General features: G+C 38.6%; 1 protein-coding gene across 1 annotated transcript in view; it reads right to left on the reverse strand.

The window, feature by feature from the left end:
* LOC124264956 (dynamin-binding protein-like) overlaps positions 1 to 23680 on the reverse strand; it is a 46467-nt gene extending 22787 nt beyond the window's left edge. Inside the window, 4 exon segments of the mRNA XM_046699740.1 lie at positions 13712 to 14550; positions 14552 to 15875; positions 16721 to 16994; positions 23518 to 23680. Of these exon segments, the coding sequence (XP_046555696.1) occupies positions 13712 to 14550; positions 14552 to 15875; positions 16721 to 16994 (2437 nt within the window). The 5' untranslated portion in view covers positions 23518 to 23680.
* Positions 23681 to 24780: the final 1100 nt, after the last annotated feature.

Raw genomic sequence — 24780 nt, forward strand, 5'->3', positions numbered from 1 at the left:
GTATATAGCAAAAACTCCTTAGAGTTTATTAACTAATATACTTTTATGTTATAAACATAGTACTGAGCTTAAGATATGATTAAACTTAAGCTATATATATATAATAGTAAAACTCCGTAGAGTTTGATAGCTAATACATTTTATTATGTTGATTTAGACCTAGTATTGAGCTTAAGATATGAAGTAAACCTTAAGCTAAATATATAATAACAAAAACCTTTTAGAGTTTTAATAGCTAATATACTTATATGGTATCAACATAGTATTGAGCTTAAGATATGAAGAAACCTTAAGCTACATATGTATAGCAAAAACTCCGTAGAGTTTGTTAGCTAATACATGATATAATGTAACCATAAAGCTTAAAATATGATGAAAACTTAAGCCCAATATATAATAGCAAAAAACTCTTTTAGAGTTTTGATAGCTAATATACCTATATGCTATAAACATAGTACTGCGCTTAAGATATGAATAAGCTTAAGTTACATATATAATAGCAAAAAACTCCATAGAGTTTGTTAGCTAATACATGTTATAATGTAACCATATTGCTTAAGATATGATGAAACTTAAGCCAAATAGCAAAAGCTCTTTAGAATTTGTTAGCTAATATAGTTATATGATATAAACATAGTACTGAGCTTAAGATATGAATGAGCTTAAGCTACCTATATAATAGCAAAACTCCGTAGAGTTTGTTAGCTAATGTATTTTTACAATATGAGTATAGTACTATGCTTAAAATATACTTGACTTAAGCTACGTATATAATAGCCAAAAAAAAACTCTGTAGAGTTTGTTAGCTAATGCATTTATCATGTAACCACTGTGATGATGAAAAAAAGCGAGCTTAAGCAAATTATATATAGCATGAAGCTATTTAGTACTGTTATAAGATAAGTAAAATCTGTAAGATTGACTTATCTTCTCGAGGAACTGTCAACTGTTGTGCAAGGACCATGGGATCAAATTGGTGGATACCTGAGATGTCCTCGGTGGTGATATCTCTCAGATAATGGTTGGCAACCACCATATCGGATCTACAGTAATAAACCCTCCATTATTTCAAATAACATTTGTGTAGATGAAATTGTAGAAGTTAAGCTCTAATATCAAGAGTATTAAAGCTCATGGAGGGTCGGATTAGGTCCATCTGTCTTGTATATGCGTAGTATGACAGTTCTGATCAAAGCGGAGATATAGTGCATTGAGACTACACTCTGCGTAAGTTGATGATAGAAAAAAAAATCTGTTGTATTTTTTCTTCCTGTTTGGTTTGGTGGAGATAAATTTACAGTGCTCTTGCTGGCCAGCGTGATAGCATCATCGTATCATGGAGTCAAGTATGTCATCCAGGCATGTTCATAAACCTCACTTGTGAGGTGTTGTAACACTATATTCATATCCCCAAGTTGAGTGCGTGAAACTTCCGTTTATTCTCCAAACAGAAACTTAGTAGGTTTACTAACCATCTAGTTGTGTTAGTAGCTTGATGATGAAATTCAGGTGTAGTCTGAAGCTGTGGATTTCGATCCACTTGTATCCACGTCGTCTAGGTAAATCGTTGCGATGTCCTTGGCGATGTATGTGCACAACCGGGAGTTTGTGTCCTCGATGAACTTTATGTAAAATCGCCTGACTGCTGTGCCCTTGTCTAAACTTGACAGGGGAGGTCTCTAACCTGAAGAAAGCAGCCTAATCATGAAGGTTCAGGTTAACTGGGCTGTAAGGAGGCTTGCTCGTTCATTGATATAAAGTTGTCACTTGCAACCTATGTCTTGAACTGTGAACTATGCTCGACCTCTGTGTAGGGCGTTGTTCATCGGGGTCCAATCAGAATAAGGCATTTTGATTCTGTAGAGTACCCGAGCTGTGATGTCACCGGTGTAGCAGGAAAAGGAACCTTGTATAATATAGTGCCGTCGTTGATATTAGAACAATCATCGGTCTTCATCGTAACTTCGAAGTTACCCAGTGATACGTGTTTGAGGATTAATGGTAGCGAAAGCTTGGTATAAAATACCTCGCTCTGTAATATTAATGCTGGGTAGGTTATTTTCCTGGCTGTCGTGAAAGTACTTCAGTTTTGAATATAATTCCGACTTCTTTATATATAAAGGTACAATAACTTGTAAGTTGTCAGCTTGTAGACTGTATACATGAATGTATCGTCATAATTGTAGAATTAAAGCTGAATTTGTTGTACATATTTCTTCTCAGAAATGTTGACGATTATGAGTTATACTCGCTGTAACAAGGCTGCTGTTCAATTTCGATATTGAATTGTCTGCAGATATGCGTAATGGTCGCATGTAGATAATCGTATCGTCGTCGGGATTGCATATACTAGCAATTTATCGGAATAGTTGATTTCTGTGAAGATCTATGAAGCGTCGTTGACAAATTAATACAGCGGCGTTCTGTGTTGTAAATAGCCTGTGCAATTGTCTTGGCGTAGGCTTATAGGCGGCATCTGGCATACAGTTGATAGACAACTTATGCGATGTCTTGAGCGGACTGAGGAGTAGCTATATATGGCGAGTGGCTAGTATATGGAGACCTTGGAGGAGACTTCCTCGGTGAGCGCCGGAGACTTCCGCGAAGCTCTCGAAGTATCCCTTCTAGATCTACTGGTGAAGTAGACTTGGAGCCACTTAGCCTTAGCGACCTTAGCGAAGGTATCGAGAATCAAAGTCGATTAGAATATATATATATATATATATATATAAAAGCTTGCTTGCAGCGAATGGCCTCTGTGTTTAACAGGATGTGGGGTCGTGGCGCTTCTCCTCAGCGGCGTCCCTTGTAGCTGGTGAGGCTCTAGCTCCTTAGCGAGGCTGACCTGGGACTTGCTGGTTCTGCATAAGTAGGGCGAGTGGATCATCTTATCATTTTCAGAAGTAGGTGTTCACGAAATCTGGTGATAAGTGTCTCAATGATCGTTCTAGATCTATTTAGGCCAACGAACATCACGTCTCGTCATGGATTCAACTGAACCAATTTCACGATTGTAGTTCTTATTGTTGATATCGATGATCAACTTGTAGTTTTCATCGATGTCTTAAGCCTTGAAGAAGGGGTCCATGTTGTGCGTGGAAAACTTCTAGGCGTGAAAGTTCGGCAATTATGGTGTCTGAACTTTTGTGGCTTTATGGGATGCTATGTCTAGATTCTGTGCTACGCGGCAAGATTCGTCGGAGGTAGGGTGATAGCATCTGCGTCGTCTTCCTTCATCAGGTATGTCTGCGTCGTACTGCCACTCTAGGAAGGTGATGTAGACTTGTGTGCAGACTTGTGTGGTAACCTGTGAGGCGTCGATGTGGTGATGTATGCGAGGAGATCGGAGACTATTGACAGCCAGCGAAGCTCTTGAGTAGTCCCTTGACTCTGTTAAATGGCGATCTATATTGGTGTCCTTCGAGTGCCTTAGCGAATGCCAGCGAGCGCCTTCCTGAGCGCCGAGCGCCAGCGCCAGCGAAGCTTCCTCTGCGTTGGTGCTGGGAGCGGCGATTTGAGCTTAGCGAAGGCTTCCGTGAGGTCTGGTGGCTGAGTCTGCATCTAAGGATGAAGCGAGGAATGTGATGATCTATCCGCCTTAGCCGCGAAGGCTTAGCGAAGCTGTACATCTGGGTCGCCGTCAAGGTGGTCTGCGACTTCCCAGCGAAGGCTGCATCGTCTTGGCTGCTTTCGTTGACTGGAGGTGCCTCTAGAGTGTTGTCTAAGTTGGAGCCTTAGCGAAGGCTTCGTACTCTGGGCTGGCTGCTTCTCCAGTCTGTAGTGACCCTCCATCACGACCATGATTTGCCGTAGTAGCTTCGTCTGGGATGGTCTGCGGCGAAGTAGTCGGTGCCATCTCTGCGCTGTTAGTGGTGGGGCCCTCAGGTAAGTCGTCTGACATCAGTGTAGAGACATCAGGCTGCATGGCGATCTCTGCTGATGTCATTGTAGCTGTCACCGGTCGCTACTTGTCTCATCGTCGGGGATGATGATCGGCTGATCATCGTAGAGGAATAAGTTCAGCGGCTGGAACAATCTCGGTTGAGAAAGTCCTAGTAGACCGTTGAATTCCCCTCAGAGGTCGGCGCTGCCCTGGGGGTCGCGAAGTCTGCGTTGAGTGTTAGTAGCGGCGGGACCCTCAGGAAGATCATCGAATGTTGATCTGCGCTGACATCACTGTTGCCGACATCAGTCATTCTTTGATGTACATCAGGAATGATGATCGGCTGATCATCATACAGGCCCAAATCTGCGATGAGAACAATCTCGGCTGAAAGTTCTAGTAGACCGTTGAATACCCCTCAGTGCGGCGAAGGGATGTCTGGGGAAGCAGGGCGGCTTCTTGGAAGCGGCGGACTCGTCCACGCCTCTCCACCATTCTAGCGGAAAACCAGGCGGGGAGGGTCGACCAACAGCAGTAGACTGGCGAGGGTTCAGGTGTATCAGTCATGCTAGACTCTGCATCGTGACCTATCTGCTGCGGCGTCTCAAGCGCCAAAGTAATTATTTATTAAAGGTAGAATTGGATAAATTAGTATCGCGCAACTGCAGCGTGAATCACATGAAACATGGCGCAGTACAGCTAGGGCATATTAAATGCGGATCAGCAGCAGAATAAAAAGCGTAATGTGCAACAGTACAGAATTTTTATCAAGCGTAATCCACTGCAACAACCGCGGCGTCCGTGCATAAACAGTAGAAACGACTAAATATCAATATATAATTGTTGAAGATACTAGCTAAACCTCTATAGATCTCTATCACGAGGGTAACTAACTAAATATAATCAAAGGATATAGTGTGTCGGGAGACACAGAAGCTCTCGTCCAGCTCACTGGGCGAAGAAGGAAGAGTGAGGCACATGGGTAGAGGTGAAGCCCTCGTTCAGCTTGTGGAAGGGAGGTAACTTCGTGGTGTACTAATTAGTGATTTTACATTGAAGGGAACTTCAATTAGGGAGATACAAGTGTTCCACTATGTTAGCATGAGAGAGGAAGGAGACAAGCAAAAGAGCATGAGTCAGGATAAGGAAAAATGAGATCTAGTCAGCCAAAGAGGGTTCTTTTCATACCTTATCTTTTGAACAACAGATCTGACCTACTCCTGCAGACAGGAAAGATCCCTAATGTTAGTGTACATTGTTCGATCAGCAAGACAGATTACAGCAGTACATGTATACAACAACAAAGTTAGGGTTACATAGTCCAAAGTCCATAGGCCACTCTTATTTATTCATGTTAAAATGAATTCTGGCACAGAGACAAAACTTGGTATAAAATCAGGTGGATAGGGCTTCCAATTTTGACGGAGGAGATGCCACAACTCCACAGGAAACTACATCAGTTAGAAATTAAAGCCTGGAGCTCTAAAGGTTGATTGCAATAGCATGATAATCTAAAGATCCCCTTAACTTAAAAACTTTAAGCATCAGGCTTACATAAGTTTTAATGTTTATAACAAGAATCCATTTAGTTTCACGCTTAATTTCAAACAATGCCTCTGGTGTTGCTAAAATACTTTACAATACAGACATCCCAAAATCATTAGATGATTTTTTCAAGTATTTATTATTGGCATAAAATAGTTTTCCTCTTTCTACTTCATATTGAGAGAAATCATGCACCTTAAAACCATCAGATGAGCAGTGCATTTTGTCAGTCAACAATAACTATGGAGCATATGCAGTGTTTGTTGTGATGTTGCTCAACCCCTTGTTAAAGATGTCTACTTAACATAACAACATGATAGTTTTGAAAACAACTTTTCTATAGATGGGTATAAAAGTAACAAACAGATATTGTTGGGTACAGGGTATTCATTGAGATGTACTTATTTGACATTTACAAGACTATTCCCAATTTTGAGTTACTTTGCAATTCAACATCAGAGCTACACATAACTTTTTTGGTCATTGAGTTATGTACTCGCTTGTGTTCATCTCAATTGGGTATCCTAAGTTTCCTTTGAGTAACCAAATAAATTGCACCCACCTCACTCAAACTCAATTGGGTATTTTGCCATTTTCCATTAATTGTAAAAATGTAATAAAGTTTAAATGTTGGTTTACGCAAATGTTGGTTTGGTGCAAGACGAGAAACCATGTGGCTGGACATTCTGGACATATTCAGTGTAGACACTATATTCTGTTGGACAATATAGAACAGGGAACGCTGGCCGAAGTGCTGCTCGGACATCACACGTATGACAATGACACCATACAACTGCTGCTACTGGTCGGACAGTTTGCATCTGGGATCAACTGGTCCAGTTTCACTCTTTAAAGACTCTAATCAATCTATCATACAATTTCAACACTTGTGGCTAACAATTTAAGCTTTTAATATTCAATTGATTTTATATCTCCAAATCTGGAGGAATTAAATAACCTACTTACCTACCAACCAAATAAATTGTACCCACCTCACTCAAACTCAATTGGTTATTTTGCCATTTTCCATTAACTGTAAAAATGTAATAAAGTTTAAATGTTGGTTTACGTTTGTTATTTACATTTGATCAGTAATATGAGAAACGATAAGCTCAGTTATTTTACCTATCCTCAGTAACCTCCAAGCTAAGAATTGACATTTTTGTGTGTACACGTGTAAGATAAAATTTATTGAGTATTTACAAAAACTCAAGCATAATTCTACACAACAGAAATGATAGGAAATGAGTTTTCACAAAAATATTTGCGTAATTTACGCAGATACGCAGCTTTTTCTGTACCTCTGCATCATTCTCATTTGGAGGCATACGGACAAAGGATGTAGGCTTCTGCCTAAGACTCAGAGACACCTAAACAACATATAATCATAATAAGAAATTTATATATATTTTTTTAAAAGATATATCTAAATACTAAAAATGAAATACATATGTAACCCAAAACAATGGATTAGTGCTGAGGCAATCTAGACTTATAAAATCATTTCATATTTCATTTGGATATATACTGAGGGAAAAATATAGGTGTTCCTGTATTTTTTTCCCCGGTTTATTCACAAGCTTTTTATTCCACAACTTGTGAAGAAACCTGGAAAAAAATAGAGGAACACTTGTGCTTTCATGTGATCCCTTATTTTTTTCCCTCAGTATATTTTTCATTTTTACCTCTAGGGAGTGGGAGGCTGAAAGACTCCTTGGGTACTCTCGAGACACATTTCTCAAGGGTTGTCATTACAGGACATAATTTCATTTTTGAACCTATGACTGTGTTTATGTTTCCACAAATTAGTTTCTTGTCATCAGTGACTCATTACTTGACTTCCTTATCAGCTTCCTAAACCCATCTTCCTACCTAAACAAGTGGGCGGGCAGTGCCAAAAGTGTTTTACTACACAAATTCAAACCTGGCTCCTGGCACCATTTTCAGTAGACTTTAGGTAAGTTAATAATGGACCAATCATCAGACAAGCTTTAAAGACAAACCACATTCTACCGGAACCTGTTTTCAGACTAGTGGCTAAATTTGCAGTCTGCAAGAGCAACAATGTAAAATTACTTGTTTCAATTATATGTCAAGCAATGAATTATGCTGTATATTTCAAAGAAGTTAAGAAATGAATCCTACAAAAGAGTACATCATAAAAACATCATGACTGGGATCTAAATCCTCAATATGAAACAATGCTTACATCTGTATGTAATATTGAAAAGAGGCTATGTAAAGTGCTAATAAATAAACATAATCATGATAGTAAGGCTTGATGATTGATTTTCAATCATCTCACTGTTTCATCTGAATTGGTAGGTCATTGCAATAAATGTGTCTGAAAATATATCATAAATCTGAAAACATTATTTGCAATAATAGTTGGAATTGTTTTGTTTAAGCAAGTCTTCAGCCCATGGATATTTTTTACTGTCATGACAATCTTTACCATCAGCATGATCAGAGGAATAAAAAAACACTGTCATTCAGATACTGTTTTCTTTGAAGTTTTAAGGTCAGTTGATCTGGAAATAATGTCAAGATTAAATCAAGTATTCAAGATCAGTTTTGCTCTTACCTCGTATTACAAACTTTGGTGTAAGCATGGACCATGATGTATATATCGATCACATTTCTAAATGTCCTTATATTTGAGTATCAACTGTGCTTTGCCTTATTGATCTATGCTACATATACCTATCAGCTTATCTCTGTTGACACTGGGGAATGGTGTCCAGATAAGAATTTACGAAAAACTTTTCAGTGTACTATCCTGAACATTGCTCAAAACATCATTTTCATTTGATTTCTTACACATAGAACTTGGTAGTAGTATGCTATACAGCATGATAAAAGTTTGCTTTGCAAGCAAAACAAGCAACATAACTGTCTTTAGCATTATTTATTACCCAAAGGGTTAGAAATGACCAAGTTCATAAAAGTGGTTTTCTAAAACTTGGACCTTGATTCGATCATTTTGTAAAGGAGAACCCCAAAGGATTAAGAAATAACAGAAAATATTATACATCATGTGTGTCATTCTGATCTTAGGAAATCCATGTAAGAATTCCAGTATTACAGTCACTCTCACTTGGAAAACACATGAATTCTGAAACCTTTCATAAAATCAATACGACAAACCTACCATATAATTTTCTCTATGAAATACATTCTGACTGTGACGGTTGCAGTAACAACTAAAAAAAATCATTAAAAACATAGCAGGAACAAAGATAGATACAATGAGGACATACATGATTTCAATTGTGAGATAAAGATTATTGAGATGAAGTCCACAAAAGCAGCGAAAATGATCCATGTGTCATATATGCTATAACATCTTCTAAAGGACAACAGAATGTCTGTGGACATAAGGATGATTATCATTAAATTTAAAAATCTGGAATAGCTGAACTGCACAGCATTCATACAAGTTACACTTCAGTTTGATGTTGACATAACCAGTGTATGAAATAAGCCACAAATCCAGCCAGACATCAGGGCTGGTAACTTCAAAATGTTACCAGCCCAAATGGATTTAACCAGACCAAATATGGTGAATTTACACAGATGTATAGAACATCTAAATTTTTTACCAGACCATCGGGCTGGCTAGCTATAAATTTAGACCGTCCGTCAGAAATCTAGACCGTCTCGGACGAGCCTTATTTCATACACTGATATAACATTTACCCATGTTTGCGAGAGGAGAATGTTTACATTCCCTCCACTGCACACAAAAATAAACATCTAGTTGGTCAAGTTGACAAATTTGTATCTTGCAATAGAAAACATTCCATTATCTTTTGCAACCAAATCTATAGAATGTGTCCTTAAAACACTTGCACACTATGTCACACTCCTTGTGTTAATTAAAATAACAAACATTAAACTATGAACCACAGTGAAATAAACACGCTTGATGAATGAAACTATCAACGTCAATATCACTTGATAACAGCAGCTCCCCATTACTGACCCTGTGTCAATCATGACCAGATGCAACGCAACTTGGAGTTTGATAAGTTAACAGCTAACAGACATAACAACAACCAACAAGCAGTGCTGTGCCAGGTCAAGTTTACCTAAAACTGCTGTTTACTCTCCCTGTCCATAATAAACAACCAAATAAACATACCAAGAGAACAATAGAACATTTCTCTCCAGCTGAGGACTGCGGTCAGGTGTTGCTTGCCAAATTTTCAAATACCACGTAGCACTCCGAGAAACAGGATTGTTAGAACTGAAGAACAAATCTGTTTAATGCTTATGTCCTGTTCCCATGATTATAATAAATCCATCTGCACTAAAAATATCCATGACAGAGCCTTCCTCATGAACAAGGTGAACTCTAACTGCACAATTCGTTTTCATTCAAATGACTAATTTTAGAAATTCACCAAACATGACAAGCACTGCTCAAACATAAACATAGGGTGGATTAACAATTTGTTTGCATGAATTTCCCAAGTAACTAGAAGAAAATTAAAATGATTAAGACAGGAAAAGTTATTTTTATCCTGCTTCAATCCTTCCTTGCTGTATTTACTGTTATGGTTGTCTCTCAGGCAACGGAAATCACCTGCCCTACATTTACTACATTCATGTTACCAGAAACATAAAATATGTGCTACGTGTGTCACTGACATTTCCGTTCGACCCATGATCCACACAGCAAACAGATTACTGAACGAACACTTCACTGACACAAGAGATGTAGCCAGTGATTGTGTTAGTAACATGAATATTACAGCACTTCCTCACATGGTCTGCAAACAAGGTCCCTTGTCATCCTTATGAAGACACACATGAATTACTACATCGTACATCTCAAATACCTCTTGACCATGTTGCCACTCTTCTTCTTGGAAAATAGAGGTAATCTATTGCGAAATAGATATGGCTTGCCCGTCAGTTATTGCAACAACTATCACATTGATTGTGGTCGTAGTGACATATTGACATATTTCTAGACGATTCTTAATCTTGTGTAGCCTTATCTTGCTTGTTACATTATGACCATAAATAAGAAACATTTCTATACATCATTTGTCACTGAGGAGAATATATATAATATATATCACTTCAATTATTGTCAAAGATAAGCTACGTATGTCGCATTATGTAGGTCACGACAAAACCTTGAACATACCTGTATTGAACCATGGAATGGGAGACCTGCTGAGACCCTTTCATTGAGACACAGACTAGGGACATTGCACCTCAGGTATGTGAATGTGACACTATATATATGTCGCAATACTTTGTTCATGCATGTCAAGGTACAGTTTTAGAAAGCTTGTGATATTGTATTCTAACTTTGATTTAACTATGATAACGGATGTAAGCAATTTTCAAAATCACCTGTCATCTTAACATCACATCATCAATAATCACGGTTTGAAATTAACATCAACCAGGAAGGCTGAGAACAAGTACAATTAAGAAAGACTAGTGATATTTCCTTAACATGGACGTATATGATAAGCAACAGATTAGTAGAATAGGTAGATGGTATTCAGCAGAGTAATTTTACACTCAAGTTAAAATACTGATTAACTGCTGACCCTGATATGAAAGTGTTCTCTTCAAAATATTCATCTATGACTCTTATTATCATGGTTATATCATAGAGTATGATAATGATTATGATATTCAATATTGTTTCCCCTATTAATAGTTTCTCAAACATGGCCAACATACAAGAAATGCATACATTCTAAAATACAGAAGTATATGAAATATTGTAAATTCTCACTCACCCACCCACTCATGTCTTGTGTCTAAAACATGTTTGGTTTTACCCTTAGAGATAAGCTTGCAAAAAAACACAAATCATCTATCGTCTATCATGACGATATGTTCATGCATCTTTTGATCAAAGATACATTTCTGACACTGCTTTAAAAACAACAAAACTGTCAACAACATTAAACTCAACCTGTAAAGAGGAAAAGTATTAAACATTCAAACACCTTTTACAAGTTTTATCCTGTTTAAATTACAACAATTCAGAGGCTAAGAACAAAAAAAGTAAGCGATTATTATGTTTTATGTTCACAACCACTAGAACACAGCAGGATCTGTTTACACATTCCACATCTCTGGGTAGAATAACTACATTTAATACAGGCTTGTGAATAAAAGGCTCCACTAAACAGGTCATGTGCTATATTTCCGACATGAGGTCGGGGCAGTACAATACATGATACAATACACAATACATACATGATCATTCCACTCACAAAGCAGGCATGTACGGTGATCATCCTCTTCCTGAGCACATGCTCTGCTCACTGTATCATTGTATATTGTCAACCATTGCTCATACTATCCAGTAGGGCCGTGTATTGGCAAATACATTATATTGCAATATATTGCAACACAGGTATATGTATTGTGATATGTATATCTATATAAAGTGATAAGTATTCCAATATATCAGGTGTTTGACAGTGATTGGCACATACTGTACAAGCAGATCCCAGGTTCTACATACTACTAGTTGAGTTGAGTTGAGTTTTACGTCGCATCAGCATTATTTCAGCCATATAGCAACAACACCAAGTACATACTAAGCTGCTAGACATAAATGTTATGGTTGTGATAACAGCAATCACAAAAATAGGTTCAAGAGTAACTGTTGTTGTTTGTTTTTTTCATGTTTATACTATTTACAGTATGTGAGGTGAGGTGAGGTGAAATTGGGTTTAACGTCATGCTTGAGAATATTTCGCTCATATGACGAATTTACAGTATGTAAAGTGTGCTGTGTAAAGTGTGTCAGTGAATAGGGCTGCGTAATATAACCGGTTTAGCGGTATTGACCAGTTCTGACATGAAATCGATACGTATTGCGATACGCTGATCAAAAACCAGTATTTCGACATGCATTCGGAAAACATTGTAACACTCGGAAATCTTTGGATATTTCCGTTTTTCACACTGGAAGTAATGTTCGGTTTGAAGTTGTGTTCTTAATATTTTTTTTTCAGATGTTTCGCAATTTTTGGATCTGAATGTTTTAAGTCTCAGGGCTTTTTTTGAGAGTGGAGAAACTAGTTCAAACTAGTAACCACTGTGATGATGTTAAATTGTTCTTTTCCTTGTTTCATCATGATTACATCTTTTTATTAAAGCTTAATCAAGCATAGTGATTTTGTTGTGTTTTAACCTCGATCATAAGTAGATTTTTGTTTTAAAAACTTTCTTGCAATATATTGCGATACCTTGATTTAGATTATTTTGTATTAGGAAAGCAGGACAGATAGACCTCAAAGGTTGACTTTTTGGCTCTTTTGCTAGGGTTATACTGGGACTCTCTATTATCACGGGCTCTGTATTATCGCGACATGCGAAAACATCGGGAAAGCAGAAACACCACGCCCTGCATCTGCTGTTTACATATGCAAATTACGTAAAATATAAATAGTAAAGCATTCATCTTTTTAGTAAGTTCTGGAACATTTTGAAACTAGTATGACCCCTACTGCCATCACATCTAGCATGAATCAAAACTTACTTCGTCAAGAGTAATCCTACGACAACTATAAGTTCATTTGCATATTTTCATATTTGCGATATACAAATCTGCTTGCCCGACAGAAAAAAACCCACTGGACTGGGGCGTCGGGCAATGGGTTATTTCCACCCTGCCTTGTATCCAAATGAATAGAAGTTTCAGATGTTTGGGTTAGAAACATGATGAAATTACTAATGTGAATGAAATTCCTAAATATTTTTAATGATCAAACTATTTATATTCATTACTTGTCTTAGTAAACGTTTCACAGTGTTATCTGCTTGTACCTTGTGCCATAGTAAGAAAATAGCAATACCGTGATAATAGGGAGTTGCTTCATTTTCCGGGTCAAACGAGACAATCGGAATTGCCGCAATGGTATTAAAACAAGTTGCGACTATGTGTCACATTATTTGTGACAGAAATGAAGATTAAACATCAGTCAACACAAAATATATATAAAATGCTAAATGTCAGTAGCCGTTCATAATCCTGATGGCGACAACATTAACTACCGCTATAATAGAGGGTCCCATGATACTTTTATTGGCATCAAAGCAGTATTTCAGAACCCTCTATTATTTTGTGTATCTCGTCTTCTTTCTATTATGATATACGCTGGAACTGCATCATTTCAGAAGTGACATCACCAACTCATCACAATTTAGCTCAGCTACTTAGCTAGATAACTCAATCTGAAAGAAAAACCCATACCATCAAATGTAAATCAGGGATAAAAACAAATTTTAACTAACCTGGTGATGTATCCTTTTCAGGACTGAAAGACATGAGGTCAGACGGTGGAGGTCTAGGTGGAGGCCTCCTGGGTGCATTGGGAATCGATGGCCGAACAGGAGCAGGTCTATTTGGCATCTTCGGTGGGCCTTTCGGCACTGGAGGAGCAGGCCTAAGAGGAATTGGGTGTGGTTTTGATGATCCTGCAGACAAAGGTGTTGCCTTGGCTGGTTGAGCAGGTCGGGGTGCTGAGGGTCTTGGCGGTGGCGCTCGGAGTGGAGGTACCCTGGTCTTTGATTTAGATCCTTTTACAGAAGGCACAGGAGGTGGTGGACGAGCTGGTAGGCTCATTTGAAGTGTATGTGGATCATCATGATCCTTCACAAATGCACTGTTGATGAACCCATTGGCATCTTTGGGCTTGGGTGACTGTGGAGGAGGTAAGTCTGTATTAAACTGATAAGAATTGTCACTAAAATGAACACTTTGATCGCTATTTTGCTGAGACACTTCACTGTACTGACTGGTAACACTGGCATTGCCTTCATGCACAAGCTGATCTAGACTGGCTAAATCTTCAAAAGCATCACTCCCAGGTCTTGAAGACTTATCAGAAATGATGCTACCAGGTCTGGACCTTTGGACATTGGACTCTGTCAAAGAGTCCTGTTTCTTTATGCTTCCAGGTGAAGACTCACTGCTTCTGGTACTGGAGCTTCTGGACCTGTTCAATTCATCTGATTCTGTTTTAGCACTCGTCAACTGTTCTTCTATCAGAGAGTTGAGAGATTTGGATGTATTGATTCCTTTGAACACATTCTTCTCTTTAGGAGATGAGACATGCCCTACACTTAAACTGGTGGACATTCCTGAGGGTTTCTGTGTAAGGTTTAGGCGTTAACACAATTGGCTTAGGTTTTATCACAGGTTTAGGTGCCAACTTAGGCTTCACTGCAGGTTTCGGTTTTAACCTGGGTTTTTCAGTTGCAGGCCGTGGTGTTGAAGATTCTTCATCAGTTCCATCTTTTTTCAATTTTTCAACATCTTCCTTGTGATTGTTGATTTCTGGTGTCTTTTCACAAGATGTATCAAGATTTGAACTGACACCATTTTCCTTATGAATGGGAACAATGGGTTCACTAGTTTGTATCACATTGTCAACATCAGATGGTAAATGTCGGGGTCCTTCTCCTATCACCTGCACATGATTTAAAGGCACAAGACCAACATGACCAGTCTCATCTCGAGCTTGGATCCAATTTCCATCTAAAATCTGAACAACTATCACAGTATCACCCTCAGAGACTTTCAAATCTCCATCCACTTCTCCTTCAAAGTTATGCAGGACCAAACCAAGCTGATCACTGTCTGTGCTTCCTATGCTGCAGCTCTCAGCCAAATCAGAAGATGCTGTTGCAGGAGCTGATGATGATTCTGTAGGAGCTGAATATTGCTGAGCTGGAGAGTCTGGCTGAACTTGCCCCAAGTCCTGGATCTGTCCTGTTTCAGCATAAGGACAGTCCACAATGATTTCAACATAACCAGCCGGGAAAAGTCCAATTCGGCCATCCAACTCACCCTCAATCCACTCTGAATCAACATGCTGGATGAGTGTAACTATTTCATTGGCTGCAAATGACAGCTCATCCTGAGACTGGCCCTGGAAAGCGTAGATTGTACGAGCATAGGGTGTGATCTCGGTGTCGTATGATCGGGTGTTCTCACTTGAGAACGATGAGACATTTAGTTGATTTGCTTGAGAAATTTCATTACCCAAGGCACTAGAAGTCTGATTCTCCTGAACATGATTCTCTGTCGTATGACCAGCATTTGACTCTGATATTATTACATCTTCTAAAAGCTCAACACAAACAGAAGAGACCAGCCCTTCTTTACCACCAAACTGTCCCATGTACCAATCAGAGTCTATAATCTCTGTGATGGTTATAACATCTCCAATCCCGAACCCAAGTTCACCATCTATCTGGGGTGTAATGTCCACCATTGCTCTGGCACAGATTGGTTCCGATAACGAACCCTTCTGTTGACTTGACCGCTGGTCAGCTTTAGCAGGAGGATCAAGCAGCTCTGTGACACAGGTGAGAGGAAAGATCCCTGTGTTACCTCCACAGCTTCCCTGCCACCAGTTGTCATCCAGCTGATGCAATCCCACAATGATGTCTCCTGTGGAAAACATGAAGCATGAAGCAGACGTTTCCCTTCAAAAATAGTGTAATTAAGGCCAAACAATCATAGTTTGTTTTGACACTTCTTACCTTGAATGCAGTGGGGTTAAAATAGTTGCTCATTACAGATGTTACTTCTAATGTTATTATTTCTTAAGCACATCAGAACCCTTTTAAGACACCACAATAATCTGTAGTGTTTCCCCTCTGCATATTTATTTGGCGCCCTGCCCTTTTTATTTGATGCCCTGCTCTTGTTTTTAATATAATAATTGATGGTTTTTAGCTTCTATTTCATGTTCAAGGTAAGTGAAATAACTGTGCTTTTTGAGTCTTTAAGAATCATTTGCATGAATAACTTAACATAATACTTGGAAATCTTCATTGCATGCTCTTTTTGGAATAAGTGTTCCCCTTTTGAAATTCTGTCGCCCTGCCCTTTTTGGATCCTGGGTTAAACACTAAATCTACAATGTACTTCTTTGGTGATTATAGTGTATGTCTCAGACAAAAGTAATACATTAAACTTTGAAAACTCCTCCATACCTTCATTTATGTTCTTCAATACAACATATTTTTATGTCAATGAAAACACCTGCTATCACATTTTGACATATAATCACATTTAAGCATTTGGCTCACTGTCAGGTACCACTATAATAGAAGATGACAGTTATGACCAATATGTTTCCAGTATACTGTATGTGTACACAATTCATGGTTAAGGTGAGCAAAACAGAAATATCTCTGTAGCAATAAGCAAACACAGACTGATGTAAGAACATAAGAATTCAAGCTATAACAAGTATGATGACTGCTCCAGGGCCCTTGTCTACTACTAACCTCTGTTGATTCCCAAGTCTCCATCCTGCCCAGCCTGGAACTCATCTACACCAGCAAATATCTTCTGACCAGGCTGTAGGCTGGGCAGTGTGATACTTTCCACAAAGTTGGATGGAAAGATTCCTTCTGCGCCATTCAGTCGACCTCGTAGCCAGTTGTCATCAACAACTTCTGTGATCTGTATTATGTCCCCTGTCAGAAGAGTAATCTCCCCTTTCTTGGAGGTTTCAAAGTCATAGAGGACCCTCACATGTTGTCCAATGGAGGGCCTCATCTGAAAACATTGAAACAAGTACTTTAACAGTGGGTGAGAAAAACTTTAAAGTTACATCAGCAGTTATTCAGCCGTATCGTGACCAAGGACTTTGAACCAAATGAATTTATTGGATGGGTTTGGGTTTTCATAGATATATTTTCCTTATAAGATGAGCAATATTGGATTAAAAGGTGAAGAAGTGGTGAAAATGGGCTGGGATAATGGTTGATGATACCAGGTGCCCCTTGAGGGGATTCTGGGTCTGACTTCTGGGTCCTAGCATCTCATGCTTGACAGAAGAGTTGACTAAAATGGTGACTGCTTGGCCAAGATTGATCATGTTGGTGACTTGTTTGTTTGTTTCTTTTAAACATAATTTATTCACAAAAGGTGAACCTGATTGGGTACCAGTTCTCAAACTTACGACACCTTCTACCAGATATTTACACAAGTGAGTTACAATTTGTAACATAAACAAGTAACAGTAGGAAAGAAAAGAGAACAGAGACAATGATATATATATAGTTTCCATAACATCTTTGTATTACATGCATTGACCTGTATATATACTGAGGGAAAAAATAAGGAATCACATGAAAGCACAAGTGTTCCTTTAATTTTTCCCCAAGGTTTCTTGACAAGCTTTGTATCGCATAGCTTGTGAATAAACGTGCTTTCATGTGATCCCATATTTTTTTCCCTCAGTATATTTGAAAATAGTTATATTTACTTGTTCAGGTAAGTCCTCATTTCCATTTAATATTACTGAGATCAAATGGTGTATTTGGGACTATGCCACTTATATTTCTAATTTCAGTTCAAAACAGTTTAACTGGTAACTCAGTCTGTCTGCTGAATCCTTAGTTGGGCAACTGTTGAAGACATTTTTACCACCTGTTCATATCAATTTTGGTTAATCTAACGGTTCCAACTACATCATTAAAACTCTATCAAAATCGTATGAACAACAAAGTTCACTAAAGTCAGCAAATACTGACCAAACATCAGCTATTATCAGCCAGATTCAACCTGTATCATTTAGCACTATTGTTGAAGCTGATAATATACTAACTCTGACAAATTGCTCTCACAAACTAATCAATGCAAGTCCTGAATGAGTGTATTGTTCAGCAAGCCCAGTGGTATCATATTCACATAATCGCATCTTACATGTTAAGATACCTTAGATTATACTTAAACATCATATCGCAGATAGCTTATGTAAAACTATATTTGCCTACTGACTGTGAACTGATATGTTATGACACAAAAGGGAGGACATGTTTATTTACAAGTAACAAATACAGATACAATGCAATTTCTTTAGTGTGGAATCCCTCCTACAGTATTACATACAGACAAAATGCCCACTATATATTACATCAACTTACAACTGTATCATGATACATATGAGGTGAGGTGAGGTGAAATTGGGCTTAACGTCGTGCTTGAGAATATTTTGCTCATATGACGACTTGCATGCAAGTGTATGTGCGGCTTCTTGTACTAGCCCAGACTTAAGCTGGTTTTATAGTGCTAGCCCACTGAGATACCATGCCACAGTGAAGCATGAATACCCCACTCAGACACATTATACTGACTCCAAGCCGAGCAGTCCTTGTTGTACCCATTAATGCCGAGCACCAGGCAGGGACCAACAAGTACCATATTTTAACGTCTTTTGGTATGACGCAGTTGGGGATAGAACCTGTGACCTTCCGCTCTCTGGGCGGCCGCACTAACCACTATACCACGGAGGCGGTCTGATGCATATGATACATTGAATTGCATGTTATATAGCTAATAACAACATGAGAATTATAACAAACTGTTCAACAAACAGCTTAGTATTTCCCACTTGGCTAGAAACTGCATAACATTCAGCATGTTTACAGTGCACTCTAGCCTACAGTATATGTTTGTACCAAGAATTGTCACATCTTCAATCTCTGAAATTTAAAAAAATCATTCAGGATTGTGATTCATTCACAAAAAGATAGATTATCTATTCATGAATTAAACATTATGTATCAGAACACAAACAGTATTGCAACCATGGAAAAGGGAAAAGGATAAAGACTTTGAACAAGAGACTGGCTTCAGATCAGTGGCTAATGTTATGAATTCAAACTGTACCCCATTCTTACCACATCAGCACCTCAATGTAATTAAGATGACTGTCCAAGAACCTCAACAATTCTATTCTTCAACTCACCAACATTTCAGTGTGACATTTTTTTAAAGTCAAACAGAGATGTCCTCTAACATTTCCACAAAACACACACAAATATGTCAAACATGAACAAGTTTGAAAACTAGCCCCCAACTCAACTTAAGGTTATGTTTGTACTAGGCAGACAACAAGGTTAAAAAAGGTAACACAATAAGACGCAAGGATTCTACATAGGCAGTGTTTGTGAGGCCATCAATGTGCGGCTACAATGTTACATGATTCCAAACATCGGGGCACCCCTGGCCTGGCGTGGGTGTTTTCTAGGCAAACAGTTCCTAGTTTTCTGTTTCCGCAGATCACATCTGCACCAAACAGGTTGCAAGTTTGCATTTGTATCAGCTATCTCCACAGTGCTAATCTCTTAGAAAAATCAAATTATCCATCATACATGAGAAAATTCAGCTTGCTGTTGTAAATAATGACTTTAGGCCAGACCAATTATATTTCTTGTTTTACGGAACCAACGTGTCGTATTTTTTCAATAATACAAAAAAAAATAAAATTAATTTCCCCACTTTTTTAGATTGTTTCTTACCCCATATACACTTCATAAATTGCCAAAAGTAAAATACTTTGAGTATTTAGAAGACATTTAGCGACATACATGAAACATTATGTCAGTTGTTTTCAACATGTTCCGAATATTACCTGTAACCATACGTGCTGCAGAGATTGCTTCAAAATGCTGAATCAGTATTATATCTACCTGGTAATATAACCTTGAGATTTTACTGATATAGTTTTCAGCCTAAACAAAATCTTCTTACTCCAAAATAATGTAAACAATCAACAGTGAATACAATGCATTATAAACACGGTCAAGTCTGACAAGATGCCTCTCTATTCAGTGTAGTCACTGTTCTTGTTGATGATACGATAATGAGACCTAGTGATATGAATACTTATGAATATAATTTTGCCAAGATACATGCGAGCTACTTAAGCTGCTAGATGAGATATTGTGGATATGACAGATAGAGTTACATGACACAGTGTCCTCACCTAGTTCCTAGGTATAGGTTGACAGAAGGAGGTCATGTTACCATGTTTATAATTCATTACAGTCACTGTATCTCTATAGTCTAATTGATAATACAAAAACTAAGAGGTTGACGTTGATACATGGAAGCTTCACAAATTTTAAATCAGCTTTTCTGCTCTCTTTATCTCTCTCATTCTGCTCTCTCTCTCTCTTTATCTGCTCTGTCTGTGTGTGTCTGTGTGCGTGCGTGTATCTCAGGGCATTTGATATTGTTTATGTCAACAGTGATCTGTATGAAACAAATAAACAATAAATAATCATAATCACATCTGACAACATAATTTTCTCAAACATAAGATCCCCAGAATCATACCTTTTTCCATTTAAGCTGGCTTAACTATAGATCATGTATGTTTAACCTTGCTGAATATAAATATTATAGTAATCACGACATAGTTGTACACGATATACATGGCACTATACTATTTCATATGACTGGGGTGGTCGGGTAGTCTAGTGGTTAAAGCGTTGGCTCGTCACGGCGAAGACCCGGGTTCGAATCCCCACATGGGTACAATGAGTGAAGCCCATTTCTGGTGCCCCCCCGTGATATTGCTGGAATATTGCTAAAAGCGGCGTAAAACCAAACTCAGTCAGTCAGTCAGTCATATGACTACTGACAATGACTGAGAATGAAGCACCTTTTGATGGATTTTACCTTACACTGTACTTCAACCAACATAAGTTGTGTTAATCAACAGCTGTTTTCGTGATTTGAAACCTGTGATTGACCAATCATATAATTGAGTATTTCCAAATTTATTATTTATTTTATTTACTAATACCACTGGATCTTAGTATTCCATCTGATGTGTCATGTAAAGATGGTCAAAGAGACTATGTGAATGATTTTATACTGTGCTGTATGGTTTACTATGTATATTGTGTTACAATCAACCTTTGTTACCAAGGTACCATGGATGTTCATCTATTGCCATAAACATGACAATCTGGGATAAGAAAACATATTTTCATAAACATCAAGTTTTAAATTTTGGGCAAATCCATGTTCTAACGATACACACAGGCCACAAAAAGCTCACACAAGGCCTCTTAGCAAGGATCCATTTTTTCAGTAACAAATATAATCATGATACAAATCAACTAAAAGTTCAAGTACATGCATCACACAGTTACATACAGAAAAGTAGAAATGGTATTGGTAAAGGTTTTCCATTTCATATTCATGTAATTCACAAGAGAAGCAATCACTCAAATACTGCTGTCATAAAAATAGCAATGAGTTACAAAAATAGATTTTTATTATTTGCATTAATCAGGTTTATATATCATTATTCTGTCAGCAAAACACTCATAGTAAATTATTTATCATGTTTACATACACACCATTTAACAATTTTACATCCTAATGTTCTCCCTTGTACTGTGCACATACTCATATGCATGACACATCTATTATCCTAATAGAGTGTTCCACAAGTTCCTGTGTCACTGATGCCCTGACCTCGGACACAGTGGCAGGAGAATGGGTCAAGCACTTTGTTCTGAAGGAAATCATCACTTGTCTAACAGAAATCCATTGACTGTCTATATGATATGGTTGTGACAAGTGAGGTGAGGTGAAATTGGGTTTAATGTCGTGCTTGAGAATATTTCGCTCATAAGACGACATGCATGTGTGTGTATGTGTGTCTGCTTGTACTAGCCCAGACTTAAGATGGTTTTATAGTGCTAGCCCACTGAGATACCATGCCGCAGTGAAGCTCAGACACTCAGACACATTATACTGACTCCGAGCCGACCAGTCCTTGTTGTACCCATTAATGCCGAGAGCCAGGCAGGGACCAACAAGTACCATATTTTAACATCTTTTGGTATGACGCAGTCGGGGATCGAACCCGCGACCTTCTGCTCTCCGGGCGGACACTCTAACCCCCCACTCAGACACATTATACTGACTCCGAGCCGACCAGTCCTTGTTGTACCCATTAATGCCGAGAGCCAGGCAGGGACCAACAAGTACCATATTTTAACATCTTTTAGTATGACGCAGTCGGGGATCGAACCCGCGACCTTCTGCTCTCCGGGCGGACACTCTAACCACTACACCACGGAGGCGGTCCGGTTGTGACAAGAGAAACATACATCTGAAAGAATCTATTTTGAAAGAAGTTGAATTTTTGAAGCATTTATGGTATACTACCCTGGTACCCAATCACCATATTACTTGACCATGCCTTGCTACCAGTAGAAGGTCTCAAGAGATCGGTACAAAATGTCAAACTAGGATACATTTTACCAGTGCCGTAAGAACTATTTAGATACATGTATAAAACAATCTGATCAGGCATACACTGAACTTAGAGCTTTAACCTTTCCTGATAAACACACAAGTCAGAAGGAATGGATTCATGATCACATTCGTGTAGTGCAGCTATGGAGCCTGGAGCTTTTGCTTTTGCGATAAAACTATATATTACGTGACTATGGTTCATGTTGTCCTGTGGGTACACACATATCATTCTCTGGGTACACATATCATTCTCAGGACACACCCGACCTTTGTACCCAAGTTTCGATACTCAGTTACTACAAGACACAATTAGCGGCACAATGAGCAATATGCAAGAAAGAACTGCAAGGATCATGTTGAACGTTGACAGGTGCTTTCATATTTCTGGATGTTTCCATGTCTTCCAAGTAAGAAACTCAATATAGACAACGGAATCTCAAACAATCTTAACTTCACATATTCGTGCTAAAGGGATGATAGTAGCCGTTTCAGCAGCCGAGAGCTCTCGGCTAGCTACTGTTTCAGATGATACTTCCTTTATCACAAAATGAAGTTTTCCCAGATTGAAATGCATAAGGAATTAAGCAAGGCAGATTGAAAACATGATACTTTCAAACGCATACACTGACGGCAGCATGTTGAGACCGCATGCTGTTTACCAAAACATAAAATGTATAGCTACACGTCCAAATTACGATTTCGTTTTCCGAAAAGATCCTGACAATATCGTGACCTTACTGCCATCCCCGCCCGAACTGATCAGCTGAAGAGCGAGTATAATTTGTAAATCAACATCGATTATCCATGCGTCAACAGAAACACCTGTCACTTGAAACTTTCTTGCAAACTTCCACTTCCCAGACACCGTGTTGACTTTGTTCACTGCAAGCTGGATTATTTTTTATAATTGTGACACTCAAGTAAGCTCGTTAATCACCTCCCCAGCGTAGACTTAGAGTTTCTTCCGTCGCGGGATATATACCCGACCTGACTACATTGCCATTTTACTTACTGTCGATGCTGAGAGTTGGAGTCACATCAGAAGTCCACTTCCTACAACACCTACTTCTATTTACGACGCCATGATTCTTTAGGCGACACCTGTAGGATGCATGGGAGGTAACTCCAAAATTCGTCTGCTGTTTACGAGTAGTTCAACTGCACAGGAACCCGTTATCGGCATGTAGGTTAAACATAGACGATAGATCTACACGCACGTCACTTATATAAATAGAGTATATGTGACGTGCGTGTAGATCTATCGTCTATGTTTAACTTACATGCCGATAACGGGTTCCTGTGTTCAACTGACAATGTTTCTCATGGATGTTTTTCACCATTGCACTCATCGCTGTTCTGCCTCCCACTGCTTAAGTCGCTTTTCTAATCAATGTACATTTTATGTATACTGTATAGTCCATTTAAACGTTTTCGTTTTTAATGAGTCAATCGAACAATCTCAGGATTCTGTTTTTATCAATTAATGGCCTTCGCATCATTAAACATGATACACACTGCCAAATTATTCGTATACGTTGTAGTTTCGTAGACGTTTTCATGTAATGAAACTCTCAATTTAAGTCAAATAGATTTCAATTCGATTGTGTTGATGTGTCAGTCAAATTGGAGGAGGTCGATTGTGTTGATGTGTGGCGAGGAAAAAACATCGCAAATAGAAAATCATCTTGGCGGCATGGGACGTTGCTCATCAGACGATTGTCTGGCCCAGATCATACAATATATACTGTTCGTCATTGGAATGTTGCTGAGTGTTGCGTTTTCAAAAAGTACCAAGCACCTGTTTGTACCTGTGGAGTGTGAGGATAACGTATAAGCTGGAAGCGCTTGTAAAACTCCAGGTAAGATACCAACCTGAAACCGTTTCAGATCCCACTGATAAGTGTATACCTCTGAAAGGAGGTCCCTTAAATTGAACAATAAGTATACTGCTGAAAGGAGGTCTCTTAGATTTAACAATAAGTGTATACTGCTGGGAGGAGGTCCCTTAGATTAAACAATGAGTGTATACCGCTGGGAGGAGGTCCCTTAGATTAAACAATGAGTGTATACCGCTGGGAGGAGGTCCATTAGATTAAACAATGAGTGTATACCGCTGGGAGGAGGTCCCTTAGATTGAGCAATAAGTGTATACCGCTTGGAGGAGGTCCCTTAATTAGATTGACCAATAAGTGTATACCGCTGGGAGGAGGTCCCTTAGATTAAACAATAAGTGTATACCGCTGGGAGGAGGTCCCTTAGATTGAACAATGAGTGT

The sequence above is a fragment of the Haliotis rubra genome, unplaced genomic scaffold (assembly GCF_003918875.1).
Source record: "Haliotis rubra isolate DU_JTF1 unplaced genomic scaffold, ASM391887v1 Scf951, whole genome shotgun sequence".
NCBI classification, from domain to species: Eukaryota; Metazoa; Mollusca; class Gastropoda; order Lepetellida; family Haliotidae; genus Haliotis; species Haliotis rubra.